At 40.3% G+C, this 15,974-nt stretch overlaps 1 protein-coding gene across 1 annotated transcript in view; it reads left to right on the plus strand.

The window, feature by feature from the left end:
- Positions 1-215: 215 nt before the first annotated feature.
- LOC148842558 (dolichyl-diphosphooligosaccharide--protein glycosyltransferase subunit STT3A) overlaps positions 216-15,974 on the plus strand; it is a 50,277-nt gene continuing 34,518 nt past the window's right edge. The window contains exons 1-2 of the mRNA XM_088957581.1: positions 216-441; positions 604-666. Coding sequence (XP_088813707.1) covers positions 325-441; positions 604-666 — 180 coding nt within the window. The 5' untranslated portion in view covers positions 216-324. The remainder of the gene's footprint in view (positions 442-603; positions 667-15,974) is intronic.

Consider the following 15,974-nt stretch of genomic DNA (forward strand, 5'->3'; position numbering starts at 1 on the left):
TTTTTCACTAAAAACGTTTTATCACCGTCAAGTCCTAACGGTATCAAACAAAGAGAAAATTAATGTGTAAATGCAAAATGCTTAAGTGGCGTTTATGTGACAGCGTTAAAAGTAGAAATAGCCACGTACCAAACATAACCGAAGTTCATGGGTCATGCAGTCCGATATTTCGATCTTACATTAAATGGGAGTATTTTCGTAAATTCACCTGTCAACATATAAAGTGCAAAGTCTTCTCTTAGTCTCCTCAAGGACGTAGAGAAACCCTGGCTCTCTCCTACAGCGTCGTTCCTGTTGGAACTCGATTCCCAAGTTTCACCATCAATGGCGGCCTTGGAGTATGGTGGAGCGACGACTCTCAGACACGCCTTTGGGAGCGTTCTCTGTTTCTTCATCATCCTTTTAATCGGAGTTCTCGCCTTCTCGATCCGCCTTTTCTCTGTAAGACATGCTTATGATCATCCAATGTCCTATCAGATTCGTTGAACTAATCATGAAATTATCGTGAAATTGGAATTCTGGATCTTTCTCTTGTGAGTAAGTGGTGATTTTTATGAGCTTTTTCGTACATTGAAGTCTTACAGTTGGTGGAATGATTTACAGGTTATTAAATATGAAAGTGTTATCCACGAATTTGATCCATATTTCAATTACAGAGTTACTCAGGTAAGGATTTCAATTAATTTTTAGAACAATAGAAGATTTATTTCCTTGCAAAATGGACATGCCATAAGTGAATCTCGGTTCGATAATTTTGCACTTCGGATTTGCTAATATGATGCTGGCTCATTGTAAGATGCCAGATTAGTTAATTATTTAATGTCACATCCACTACTATGAAACTATGTGAGAGTTATCAGAAAGTAAATCTGACTGCTAGGAGTTTTGAAGAATTCTCCTTTGATAATTGTGGCCACCAATGGGGTGTTCAATTCTTCTTTTGATGTATAAACAGGTAGGAGTATACTTGTATATGCTGTACATGGTTCGTACTCATTAACCATGTAAAGATCTTTTATCTTTGGGTTGTCAAACTCATTTTCTTCCTTCCTTTTTAATATAATACAAGTATACAACATCATTGGTGAAAAACAAAAGAGTTGACAGCTAAAGAAGCCAATTATCAAAGTTACACATTCCTGCATATATGCATATACATAATACAGAGAAGCAAGGAACAAGGGGGCTTAGGGTTAGGGAACCTAGTAAATAAGAATGAAGCTCTTTTGGGCAAGTGATTATGGAGGTAGCCTCTAGAAAGAGAGAGATTGTGGCACGAGGTGGTGGCTAATATCCATGGCTGTTCTGAATCTGGTTGGGATGTCGGGGTATCTCAACGGGCCACATTCACTACACCTTGGAAGGCGATTTTTGGCATCTTCCAAAAATTTCTCAAGTTCGTAAGGTATGTTTTCTGCGATGGTAATTCTGTGCTTTTTTGAGAAGATGTTTGGGTGGGCAATCAACCATTAAAAGACCTCTATCCCTCCCTTTTTTTCTATTTCCCTCTATAAAAAGGAGACTGTTTTGAGGTTTCTTTCTCCCCCCCCCCCCATTCTCCGATTGTCTCTTAATTAGGATTTTGGGTTCCATAGAGGGTTGAGGAATGAGGAATCGTTTTCTGCCTCTGAGCTCTTACTTTTACTTGATTCTATTTGTTTGGACCCTCCTAAACCAGATAGAAGAATTTGGTCTTTGACCTCGAGTGGCTCCTTCTCTTGTTCTTCCTTCTTTAAGTCCCTATGCTCTACTCCTTCCCCTTTGTTGTTCCCAATTAAAGAAGTATGGTCAAGGCCAATTCCACCTAAAGTTGCTGATTTTTGTTGAGAAGTGTATTATGGTAAAATTAATACTATGGACAATGTACAAAAAAAGAGAACTTATTCATGCTTGTCTCCCAATTGGTGCATTTTATGTAAGGTGCAGAATGAGGACTGTTATCACCTATTGATTTCGTGCTCTTCTATAGTAAATATTTGGAATTGGGTTTTTATGCTGTTTGGGCACAGGTGGAACCTGCCTCCTGAAGTAAATATGCTTTTGATCCATCTTTTTTTGGTTGACCAACAAAGAGAGTGAAAGTAATGTGGAAATGTATTAGGGCAGCCCTCTTATGGACCATTTGGGAGGAAAGAAATGCTAGAATTTTCTAGGAGAAGGAGAGAAGCATTGCTGAAATAAAGGATTGTATGCTGACAAGGGAAACCCTTTGGCTAAAAGCTACTGATCTCTTTGCAGATTACTCTAGTGGTGACCTTCGAAGGAGTTGGGCAAGAGTGGCCTTCACCTCATCTAAGAAAAATAGAACACAAACAAGTTGGTTACCCCCTCCAGAAGGAGTTGTAAAGTTGAACTTTGATGGGAGCAATCAAGGCAATCTAGGACCTTTGAGTATAGGAGGGATCTTGAGGAATAAGGGTGGCAACATTCTGTCCTTATTCTTAGGTCTAGTGGGTTATGGAGACTCTACATGGGCTGAGATATTAGCTGTGGTACAAGGACTACAGATTTCCAACCCACTTGGAGTGACTAATTTAATAGTTGAAGGAGACTCTAAGGTGATAGTGGGATAGATGTCGGACCCAAAAACTGTTGTTTGGGGATATAGGGACATCATCAAAAAAGTCAAATGGCTTACGTGAACCATGTCAGTAAGCTTTCAGTGGGTTAGTAGATCGGTAAATGCTTTGGCAGATTCTTTAGCTAAACAAGGGGCTTCAAGGGATTCTTGTTTTTGGCTATTTTGTAACTGTAATCTGAAAAGAGTTGGGTTTGAAACCACCTTTAAGGGGAGATAACATCTCGTGCCTCCTCTTAGGGTGCTTCATGCTTGTACTATTTCTATCTCTATTTAATAAAATACCATTCATTCATCAAAAAAAGGTGAGAAAACATGAAGTTGTGGAAATGTCTATGGAAAAGTATATGCCATTAAGATAATTCACATTTTTTGAATTTTGACATTGTATACCTGTAAAACTTTGCCTTTGTTACTGTGTAGTAGCTGTTCATTATGTCAAATAATGTAGAGGATAAGAAGGAAATGTTACATAAAAGTGTCCTCAAGAATCTGTGGTGTCAATGGGTGGGTAGATCAACAAATGCTATGGCTGATTCATTTGCTAAACAAGGGGCTTCTTGGGAATATTTATATTGGGCAACCTTGTAATTTGTATTTTGTCTAGTTTGAGAAGCTGTCATCGATCTTAAAGGGGAGGTCGCATCCCTTGCCTCTCCTTGGGATGTTTTTAGTTATTCAATCTTTTGATTAATGGAAAATTCCACTCATCTATCAAAAAAGAACAAAAAAAAGAATGTGGAGTGTCAGAAATTGGTACATGTCTGACATGAAACATCTTCCATTTTAGTCTACTTTCCCTCACTTTTTATTACCTATGGTAGTTACTCCTAGGTTTATTTGAATAAGTTCATTTCTGATCTTATCCTTTCTAGTTTTCCCATTCATCTATCTCAACCTTTTGTAGTATTAGCACAAGTCAACTAAATAATGTAATTTAATAATGCTTGTTTTAATCTTATAATCTCAAAAAGTTAAGAATATAAAAGAATGCAAGAGCACCCTATAAAAATATCTTAGCGATTGGGCAAGGCAAGCCTCCATGAGCACCTTATTGCCTAGGCATTGCCGTGACAACTATGACTAGAGGTAGTTTCTTCTTTCATATGATAGCGGGTTTTTCTTGTATCAATACAACGGTAGGCATGCGTTCAATGGGTGGTTTGGTTTTTCATTGATTGGTAGCATGTTTGTGTTTGATTAGTGAGTCACAAGGAAGTGTTGTGACAATGTGAAATCATCCCTCTACATGTTAAGTTACCTTGGTATTACCTGATTGTCATAGTTATGTAATATATCCTTGAGGTAGTCTCTATTTTTTGGCGTAACCAAAGTTCAAAATATCGATACACCCTAATGTGTCAAAAGGGGTGTATAGATACTTTGAACCTACACTTTATATCTTTTTTTTATTTTTTTTATTTTTGAAAAGGTAAGGTAACTTTATTAACATTTGAAAGAAGATACATACAACAGAGGACTGTCCAGAGAGGGACAGTTCAGACTTCAGAATATTACACACACCAAATAGACTGGGCCCTGAGCAGCTGGGGAACATTCAAGTGCTTGAATTCTGGGTTGACAGACACCCAAGAGAACAGCTTACTGACTGCAAATTGCACTATCTCATCTGGTCTTTTCATTTTGCTACAGAAGATTCTGTTATTTCTTTCAGACCAAATAGACCACAGGACAGCAGCAGGGATAGTTCTCCACACCAGCTTTCCTTTTTTCTTCAAGCCTCCGATCTTCCAACAACACAACAATTCTTTAACAGAGTTTGGCATGGCCCAGAAAATTCCCACAGCACTTAAAAAAGTGATCCCACACCTGGGAAGCAACTGGGCAGTGAAGGCAAAGGTGATCTGTAGACTCAGGCTGGAGCGCACAGAGGCCACAAGAAACATCTGGCAACAGCAATCCTCTTCTTTTGAAATTGACTCTAGAGAGGCACTTATTTAGAGCCATCGTCCAGAGTAGGAAATTAGCTTTGGAGGGGCTGATTGGGTTCCAGAATTTCAGAGGGTGGCCTTTTATGTTATTTAATTATTAAAAAAAGATTTTCTTAAAATGCCTTAAAAAAGGTGTATTGGTCACCATAAGATACAATACGGCATGCCTGATATGGGGTGTATCATATCCCATGGATGTAACAATAGCATACATGCTTTCACTAGGTTATTTGGTTTTTCATTTGCTTGATAGCAGCATATTTGTGTTTTATTGGATGGTTGCAAGAAGTTGTTGTGACTATGTGAACCCATCAATCAAAACAAAATCACCCAAGCATGCATTCATTGGGTGATTTGGTTATTTTTTTATTTATAGCATGCCCACCTTTTTTTTGAGTGGGGAGGCCGGAGGCCATAAGAAAGTGTTATGGTTATATGAACTAATCACTCCACATTTTCTTTTATTGGAAAAGCTCATCACTCCATATGTTAGGCTACCTTCATATTTCTTGATATTCCTAGTATGGTAGTGGACCCTAAAAATAGGCTATTGTTTCACTTGGGGTGGCAACAATAGGCACGTACTCATTGGGTGATTTGGTATTTCATTTGATTTTTAGAATATCCATGCTTATTCAAGTGTCACATTTGGTTTTAAATTTGATTATTAGCATGGTTACGTCTTATTGGAGGGTCACAAGAAAGTGTTGTGACCATGTGAACTCATCGAAATCAAATCACCTAAGCTTGCATTCATTGGGTGATTTGTTTTTTCTTTTGATTGATAGCATGTTAGTGTTTCATTGGGAAGCTACAAGAAAGTATTATGACCAATGTGAACGCATCACAACACTTGTTATGCTACCTTGAGGTTTCTTGATTGTCATAGTAAGGTGGTAGACCCTAGAGGGAGTCTCTTTTTTTTCATATGTTAGTGGGTTATTTTTGTATCATTTAGGGTAGGAAAAAGGCATGCACTCATTGGGTTATTTGATCTTTCATTTGATTGTTAGCATGTTTGTGCTTTATTGTAGGGTTGCAAGGTGTTGTGACAATGTGAACTCATCAAAACTAAATCACCCAGGCATGCATTCATTTAGTGGTTTGGTTTTTCATTTGGTTAATAGCATGCTTGTGTTTCATTGGAGGGTCACATGAAAGTGTTGTGGTCGTTTGAACTCATCATTCAACATGTTAATCTGCTCTGGTATTTCTAAATTACCAAAGTAGTAAACCCTAGAGGCAATTTCTATTTCTTCATATGTTAGAATGTTGTTAACATGTCATTTGGGGTTAGCAACAACAAGATGCACTCACTGGACAATTTGTTTTTTCATTTGATTAATGGCATGCTTATATTTTATAAGAAGAGGGTAGCAAGTAAGTTGTTGTGAGTTGTGACCATGTGAACACATCAAAACAAAATCACCCAAACAAGCACTCATTGGGTGATTTGGTTGGTAACATGTTGTGTTTTAATAGAGGGTTAAAAGAAAGTGTCGTGGCCATGCAAACTCATTGCTCTACATGTTAAGATATCTTTGTATTTCTTGATTGTCAAAATAAGGTAGTGAACTCCAAGGTTTAAAATATCGATACACCCCAATACACCGGAAGGGGTGTATTGGTACTTTGAACCTCACACTTCATATTTTTTTATTTTTTTTTTCAAAATTTCAGAGGGGGGATTTTTATGTTATTTAATCATTAGAAAAAATTCTTAAAATGCCTTAAAAAAGGTGTATTGGTCACCGAAAGATAATTTTGAACCGTGGTGGACTGAGGCAAGGCTAGGTGATTTTATTTTTTTTAATGAAATCCATCTTTCACCATTAATTGTCGCCTAGTCACCTAGGTGGTGTTTTTTTTTTGATAAATGAAGATGATTTTATTATTGGATAGATAAAGAGGTTTAAAAAATTACAGGCTACCCATGGAGAGGCACAAGTTGTTACCTCTCCTAACAAAGTATTGCATCAAACTTAAACAAAAAATTACAAGGCTGCCCAAAATAATTGTTCCCTTGAGGCCCCTTTCTTAGCTAACCCATCCTTTAAAGTATTTGCTGTTATGCCCACCCAAAGTGAGTTAATAGTCATACTCCTTGAAAACCAATTAACTTTCCTCAAAAGGTCCCTGTATCACCATATAACTGAGCCTGGATTTGTCAACCATCCCATAACAACTTTGAAGTCTCCTTCAATGACCAGATTTTGAACTCCTAGTTGGTCTACAATCAGAATACCTTGTACAGATCATATCTCCTTAGTTGGAAAACTCAATTGTCCCAGGGAAGAGCAAAGGGTCTTAAAAAAGGAGGCACATGTGAAGTAACCTTTTGGATGAGGGGACCATAATCTCATATCCGATCTAAGAAGGTTCAAATAAATACTGCCAAGAAGCAACAAAAGGTTTGAAACACAAATAATCTCTCCAACTTCTTAGCCTCCCTAACAAGAATCCTAAAAATAGAGAAGTAATAAACCGATAGGTTTGCTAGGGTCGCTCTTAGTAAGGTTACTCTACCCCTAATGAGATATAGTTCTTTTTCCAAGAAGCTAATCTTTTCTCAAACTTTTACAAAACAGGGGCCCAAAAATTACTCTCCTTTGGGTTGGCGCCTAGAAGGAGACCTAGGTATTGCAAAGGCCACAAAGAAATGGGACAACCTAGACATTCCACCACAAACTCAATAGCCCTCTCATCCATATTAACACACCCACCACACAACTCTTGTCCAAGTTTATTTTCAAATTGGAAACACTCTCAAAGTGCTCTAGCAGAGTTTTGAGATTCCTCACTTTTCACCTATCATTCCCTATATGTCATCAGCAAATTGCAGGTGGGTCACTTGGACATTGTTCCTTCCTACAACTAAGGTAAGAGGGGGTCACCTTGCCCAAGGCCTCTACATGCTGAGGAAAAAAAATCCTTGGCCACCCCATTAATCAGGACTGTTGTTGCTTGTGGTGATTGAGAGAGAGAGAGAGAGAGAGAGAGAGGTACGGATGATAGAAAGAAAAGCAAACTCAGTTCTGACAGCCGCCAATCTTCTATTTATATTAATCTTTATAAAAAAGACAAAATTACAAGTATGCCCCTGGCGGCATATCCTAGGATAAGAACAATAAGAAAAAAGAAAGAAAGAAAGGACTAGTAGTTGAAACTGTCCCACTAACATCAGTTACAAGGAACACTTAAGCCTTACAACACTCCCCCTCAAGTTGGGCTGAAGATGTCTGTCATGCCCAGCTTGTCACATAGCTCATTGTGCCATGAACACGGAAGTCCTTTTGTGAGGACATCAACAAATTGTTCCTTGGAGTTGACATAAGGGATACAAATTTCTCTTTTTTCCAGTTTCTCTTATGAAGTGCTTATCCACCTCAATATGCTTAGTCCTCTCATGTAGGACCGGGTTGTTGACGATGTTTATTGCAGCCTTGTTGTCACAGTAAAGAGACAGGATTATGAACAACAACTCCAAGCTCACCTAGGAGGTTCTTTAGCCAAAGGACTTCAGCCACTCCATGTGCCATAGCTCTATACTCAGCTTCTGCACTTGATCTTGCTACCACACTTTGCTTCTTGCTCTTCCAGGTCACCAGATTTCCTCCCACAAATGTGCAATACCCACTAGTGGACTTTCTATCATCCACGGCTCCTGCCCAATCAGCATCTGTAAAGACTTCCACCTTTAGGTGATTGTGTTTACTGAATAGTAGGCTTGTTCTTGGATGTTTCTTCAGGTATCTAAGGACTCTCTCTGCTACCTCCATGTGTGGCTTCTTAGGAGTGTGCATAAACTGGCTCAGAACTCCAACTGAATAGGCAATATCTGGACGGGTCATGGATAGATAAATCAGCTTTCCCACTAACCTTTGGAACTGCTTTACATTTTTCAGAAGTTCACCAATGCAGTCACCTAGCTTGTGGTCCGCATCCATAAGAGTGTCTGCCGGCCTTGAACCTAATTTACCTGTATCCCGTAATAGATCAAGGGTGTATTTCCTTTGAGAGACAAAGATACCCCTTTTTGAACGGGGCAACTTCGATCCCAAGGAAATACTTTAGGAGTTCTAGATCTTTCACTTCAAATTTGGATGCAAGGAATTGTTTCAATTTCTGTATATCTGAACTCCAACTCCCAGTAATGGTGATATCGTCTACATACACTATCAATATGGTAACCTGCTCCTGACATCTCTTCACAAAAAGTGTATGATTAGACTAGCACTGTTGGAACCCCATCTCTTGAACTGCCATGTGAAGCTTACTGAACCAGGCTCTGGGAGATTGTTTTAAGCCGTAGAGAGACTTTCGTAGCTTGCACACCTTGTTTTCACTTCCCTTGGCAGAGAATCCAAGAGGTTGAACCATGTATACCTCTTATTCCAAGTCACCATTTAGGAAGGCATTCTTTATGTCCAGTTGATGCAATTCTCAGTCAAAGTTAACAGCTAAGGATAAGAGAACCCTAATCGAGTTCATCTTAGCCACCGGAGCAAAAGTCTCATCATAGTCAACTCCATATACCTGTGTACCCTTTGGCTACTAGTCTTGCTTTGTACCTTTCAACTGTTCCATCTGCCTTGTGCTTAACTGTGAACACCCATTTGCACCCCACGGGTTCTTTTCCCTCTGGAGGATCCACCAATTCCCAAGTCTGGTTTTTGTGGAGGGCATCAATCTCCTCCTTCATGACATCTATCCATTCAGGGTATTTTAAGGCTTCTGCAACATTCTTGGGAATAGGGATGCAGTCAACTGCCGATAGGAAGGCTCGGTACGAGGGAGAGATGTGGTCATAGGAAACAAAGTGGGTAATGGGGTGTTTGGTAGTGCAAGACCTGACTCCCTTTCGTTGAGCAATAGGGATGTCTAGGTCGTCCACAGTGGGAGTAGAGTTAGGGGTTGGACTTAAGTCCTGGGATTCTGATGATGTCAGTTGCTCAGTGTTTGGCTGCTCCACATTTCTATCACACTACTGATCTTTCTGACGAGTACGTTGGAAGACATGGAAGGGAGTGAGGTCCAAAATAGAAGGAAGAGACACCTGAACCTGCTTCTCCTCTTCCACACTACGGCTCTTCCCCTGAGAAGGAGGGAAGAACGACTCGGACTCAAAGAAGGACACATCCATAGACACAATATTTACGACTAACTGGGTCAAAACACCGATACCCCTTTTGAGAGAATGGGTACCCCAGGAAGACACAAGGAATGGACCGAGGGTCTAACTTACCTTTGGATGGGGACAAATCATGGACAAAGGTCTGACAACCAAAGACTCTCATAGGGATGGAAAATAAAGGTGATTGAGGGTACATTAAATGATGAGGGGCCATGTAATTCAATACTCTGGAGGGCATGTGGTTGATGACATACGCAACTGTAAGTATAGCATCCACCCAAAACATTTTTGGGACATTCATGTGTAACATCATCCTGCGGGCTACCTCAAGGAGGTGTCTGTTTTTTCTTTCAGTAACCCCATTTTGCTGTGGTGTTCTGGCGCATGAGTTTCTATGAATAGACCCATGGGAGGCGAAGAACTCATTTAGCTCCTCATGGAAGTATTCCTTCGCATTATCAGATTGGAAGATCTATATTTCAACATGGAACTGTGTAAATATCATCCTCTGGAAGTCTTTCATTATCTTTGGAACCTCGTCTCTGCTATGCATAGGGATTACCCATGTATAGCGAGAATAATCATCAATCAATGTAATAAAATACTTATATCCACCCTCAGAGATTACATTTGTAGGCCCCCATACATCGGAATACACAACATGAAAATGAACATTTGATCTTTTATTGCTTGAATGAAAGGTTGTTCTACATTGTTTACTCAACTGACACGTTTGACACATGAACTCTGACACTGAACACAACTTAAATAAAAGTGGGAACAAACATTTTATTACTTCGAAAGAAACATGACCTAAACAATTGTGCCACAACAAAATTTGACTTTTATTTGATTGACTATGTGACTCTGAGGATGACACGGAGAGACCAGCTTTGTTGTCGAGAATGTAGACACCGTCCACTAGGCTTCCTCTACCAATCGTCCTCCCAGAAGTTAGGTCTTGAAAAACACAAGTTAGCAAAAAAGGTTACTCTACAGTTTAAAGAATTTGTAATGCTACTAATTGAAAGCAAATTTATGGGAAGTTGAGGGACATGCAGTACACAATTTAGGTTAAGGCCATGGGGAAGGGATATCGATCCTTGACTTGTAATGGAAGAAAATGAACCATCTGCAAGTCTCACTCTATCCTTTCCTGACAAAAGGCTATAAGAATGGAATAAGTTAGGCTTACCGGTCATGTGATTTGAGGCCCTTGAGTCAATAATCCAAGGGGAATCTGTGGGAGTGACATGGAATGCAAAAGCCACCTTACCTGAAGTAGATGCAGAAGAAGTAGAGGGAGTACCAGTGACTGAGCTGTCCAATTTCTGCAATGCCCTACCATAAGATTCCAGATGCTCTCTGAATGAATTCATTATATCCTCCTTGGGGTCAGGCTTATTAGGAGGGTCCCGGGTACTACCGGCAACCTGAGTGGCTTGGGTTGCCACATGTGCTGCACTCGTTCTTTTCAAGTGACCTTTACCTTGTTCTTGATTCTTTGTTGCCCACTTGGGTTTCCTGTGGATGTCCCAATAGGTGTCACGTGTACGTCATGACCTTCTACAGTGGTTACAAAAGAGTTTATCTTTATCATCTGCCTTCTTAGGATCACTTTTCTTCCCTGTTGAGCTGTTATTCACTGCAGCCAAGGCAACTTGTTGCTCCCCCTCAGCTGTAATCATCACACTTCACCTGCTTTCTTCAGATTGGACAAGGGAGTATACTTCGTGTACTATAGGCAATTGTTTGCTTCCTAGGATCTGCACCCTTAATGGTTCATATACAGGGTTCAGCCCTAACAAGAAAGCAAACACTCGTTGCTGAGAGATCAACTTCCTATAGGCCTTAGCATCATCATCGTGTTTCCACTCTATGGCCTGATAATGGTCCAACTCCTTCCATATTGGAGGTAAGAGCTGAATAATATGAGGACAAGCTATGGTTTCCCTGTTTATATGTTGGGGACTCAACTTGTAGTTGGTAAATCTTGGCATAATGCCTTTGCTCAGAATAAGTAATTTTGGCCTGTTCCCAGATCTCATTGGCGGTGTCTGCCCACATAAAATTCTTTTTCACATCAGGTTCCATGGCTGCGAGGAGTCAAGACATCACCATACTGTTTTCTTGGTCCCACCTATCATGTTCAGCCATCTCACCCTTGGGTTCTTTCACCCTTCCATTGATGTAACCGGCCTTACCCCTTGCCATTACATAGAGTTTTACACTCTTAGTCCACTCTAGGTAGTTCAGACCGTTCAGGGGGGGTAATTGGCATGAAAAAACCATGGTTTCACCTCCCATACCTGCTGTGTTGCGGGTTGGGGTGTTCCCCAGTGAGGTCAGTTCATGACTTGCCATTGAATATTACAACCAACCAGTCCAAATGCCACCTAACAGCACAGCTGCCACAACTGGAATGTGGCAACTTAGGGTTTACTCCTAGAATGTGAGCAACAAACTATTGAATATTGCTGAGAGCACAAGAACTACTGTTGAGAATAAGAGATCAGTCACTACAACGTCCAAGCGGAACAATAAATAGACTGGTCATCGGTTCAGCACCACCAATACAGACATTACTGTCAGTCTGAATGTGGTTCCCCCACTCTAACCATCCAATTATTCAAACTAGTAATCATATAATCAAGGCATAAGCCCTACGCACCATTGGATAAAGAATATTGAGATAAACTGAAACAAAACCACACCTGTTCAACACTAGATCAGAACTTGCTAGGGTTTCATTGCACCATCAGCACCCTCCTTCGATTAGGGTTTCAGCAGACCAACACCATCCCACGGCCAGACACAACTAGGGTTTTTCAGTAAATGTCGCTTGGGGCCACTAGGGTTTCAGCAGAAGTACAACTGTATGACTTACTAGGGTTTCTGCAAGCACAACCGCCAGAAAAGATTGAAAACACAAGCCGTCGCTAGGGTTTTTGTAAGTGCAGCCGCCAGAGAGAACTGAGACCAGTCGCCGCTAGTTTTTTTTTTTTTGATACAAAAGTGGCCACATCCAATCCTCTTTAGAAAGGTTGATGCTAGGATCGTAGGTCTTCTTCAGCCCAGAAATTTCGCTCTGATACCATGTTGTTGCTTGTGGTGAGAGAGAGAGAGAGAGAGAGAGAGAGAGAGAGAGAGAGAGAGAGAGAGAGAGAGAGAGAGAGAGGAAAGCAAGCTCAGTATTGGCAGCTGCCAGTCTTCTATTTATATTAATCTCTATAAAAAAGACAAAATTACAAGTATGCCCCTGGAGGTATATCCTAGGATAAGAACAAAAAGAAAGAAAGAAAGGACTAGTAGCTGAAACTGTCCCACTAACATCAGTTACAAGGAACACTTAAGCCTTACAACAAGGACTGAGTAGTGATAGGAACTAATACAACCCTTTACCCAATTGCACCATCTATCTCCAAACCCATAACATCCAAGGACCTCTAGTAGAAAACTCTAGTCCACATGATCATAGGTCTTTTCTAAATCTAGCTTACAAGCAAAACCTTGATTGCCCGGCTTTCTCATGTCCTCCACACACTTATTTGCTATTAGGATTTGATCCGTTATTTGCATTCCTTGCATGAAGATTCCTTGAGCTTGACTAATGATGGAGGGCAACACTACTCTAATCTTCAAAGATAACACTTCAGCCAGGATTTTGTAGATGCTAGTCACTAAGCTAATCGGCCTGAAATCCTAGGTGATGGGTTATTTTGGCAGGCGTATTAATTATTAAAACTTTTAGGTACATGCATGAGTTTAGATTGGTTTCCAAACTGTAAAGGAAGTGAGGTCTTCCAAAGTTTGGCAGGATTACATTGTTTCTACTTTCTACTTCATACCTTAACCTCCTAGCAAATGAATCTTATTGCTTTTATAAACAAAAAAGATCACCATATCTAGGAATTCTATCATATGATTGTTTTAGATCAATGAATACTATATGAAGATCTCTCATCTTCTCCTTGAACTTTTCTATAAATCATCTCATAAAATTGTATACCATATACAATTTTAAAATTTATAATATATTTTAATACTTTATTGATTCCAATGGCATTTAGGGCAAATAATCCGATGCCCTTATGCAAGTCTAAGTATTTTAGAATTACATCAATAGCTGCTTCAACTGGATACCTATATCAGTTAATGCCTTGATTTTTTTTTTTTTTTTACCTAGAGGAGGGGTTAACAGATCTCAACTCTTATGTGGCACACTTCAGGTCCAGGGTCAGAGTTTCAAAACTAGAAACCATGTAGTTTTTCTTTTTCTGCATTGTCCGTAGATGTTCTTTGTATGTTCTGCTCCCTGCTATATTTGGTAGGGATTTAATTGTTGTCTTAATCTTTTATTTTTTGGATCAATAACAACATTTCATTACTTAATCACAAAAGTAATTACAGAGAGGAAGATAAACTTTCTTATCTTCCAATTGGAGCTTAACACTCCCAAGAACAAAAAGGAAAAAATTACACTTGTGCCCAAAACATTGACTCCCTCTTGACTCCCTGCTTAGATAACCTATCCGCAAAGGAGTTAGCTGATCTTTTCACCCGGCTAATCTTAACTTCCATCTCTTGTACCACCGCCTCTGAATCCCCTTCAGTGATGAGTTTTCTTATATTCATTTCCTTGGCTCTTTGAACTCCTTCCATAACTGCAAAGATTTCAGCCCTGAGAAAGTCACCCACTCCAATTGGGCCGGAGAACATGGCTGAGACAAGCCCATTCTCATCCCTAAGCACACCTCCAATCCCCGATTGTCCAGGATTCCCCCAACTACTCCCATCAAAGTTTAGTTTTAAGAAGCCAGCTGGTGGGGGAGTCTAGGACACACACAAGATTGCTTTGGTCTGGGTGCAATTAGCAATCTCACCCCACTTCCTCAACAAATCAACCATTGTGAAATCTGTAAACATGGCTGAGACAAGCCCATTCTCATCCCTAAGCACACCTCCAATCCCCGATTGTCCAGGATTCCCTCAACTACTCCCATCAAAGTTTAGTTTTAAGAAGCCAGCTGGTGGGGGAGTCTAGGACACACACAAGATTGCTTTGGTCTGGGTGCAATTAGCAATCTCACCCCACTTCCTCAACAAATCAACCATTGTGATATCTGTAAACAGTTCTGAAGATTTCAGCCACTGTACTACCATTACTTTTTTCTACTTCAGAAAAGATTCTGGAATTCCTTTCCTCCCATAGGGCCCAACAAACTGCAGCCCTTAAACATCTCCACATGGTCCTTCCCCTTTTCTTTTGGCACCTGAAGAAAGAAGGGGAAAAAAAGGCTTTGCAAATTTGATGGAGGATTCCAACTACACCCAAAAAGGGAGTGTGCCCACCCCCAAATAGACTTAGCAAACTGGCAAGTCACCAATAGGTGAAAATCAGTCTCCCCCTTCGCTTTACAAAGAAAACACCAATAAGGGGATAAACATGTCTTGGGTCTTTTCTTTTGGAGCAGATCACCAGTGTTGATTCTTTCTAGAAAAGCTTCCCAACAAAAACTACCAACTCTAGGGGGAATTGGTCTGCACCAAACCTCCTTAACCAGGAAGGGAGGGCCAATAGGACTAGGGGGCTGACTTAAGACTTTGAAAAAAGAGGCACAAGAAAATGAGCCAATGGGGGTGGGGGTCCAAATTCTAGAATCCAACTTAGTAAGGTCCAAGAAAACATTATCAAGGATACCTAGGAGGTTCGAGATACAGTCAAAGTCTGTATCTCTCATAGCCCTTCTCAAACCCAAATTCCAGCTAAACCCAGAAGATGATGGTGAAGGGGTAATAAAGGAAGAAACTGGCTCATTTTTTAATTCGGAGAGGGCATACACAGAAGGAAACAAATCCTTAAGAGGGGCATTCCCCACTCAAGTTTGTTCCCAGAATTTTATGGAATTACTTGAGTTCAGATCATACCTGATGAGAGGGGTGAAAGATGGAAGCAATTCGTGAATGGCTTTCCACGGTGATGTACTTGTGGTCCTAGCTCGGATCCCAGCATCCCATCCATTTTGCTCCATCCCGTGTATGCTTACCACTATTCTAGCCCATAGTCTCTCCTTCTTTATTGGGAGCCTCCATAACCATTTCCCCAAAAGAGCCATATTCCTTTTCCTGATGTTGCCAAGCCCCAAGCCATCAAGTTTTTTACTTCTGGTCACCACCTTCCTACTCACCCTATGGTCCCTTTTTCCTCTCCTGGCTCCCATAGGAAATCTCTCATCATCTTCTCCAATCTGTTAGATATCTTTGCAGGAATTTTGAACACTGAGAGGAAGTAAATGGGCAAATTAGCTAG

The sequence above is a fragment of the Nelumbo lutea genome, chromosome 8 (assembly GCF_056320005.1).
Source record: "Nelumbo lutea isolate HS-2025 chromosome 8, American lotus-T2T, whole genome shotgun sequence".
NCBI classification, from domain to species: Eukaryota; Viridiplantae; Streptophyta; class Magnoliopsida; order Proteales; family Nelumbonaceae; genus Nelumbo; species Nelumbo lutea.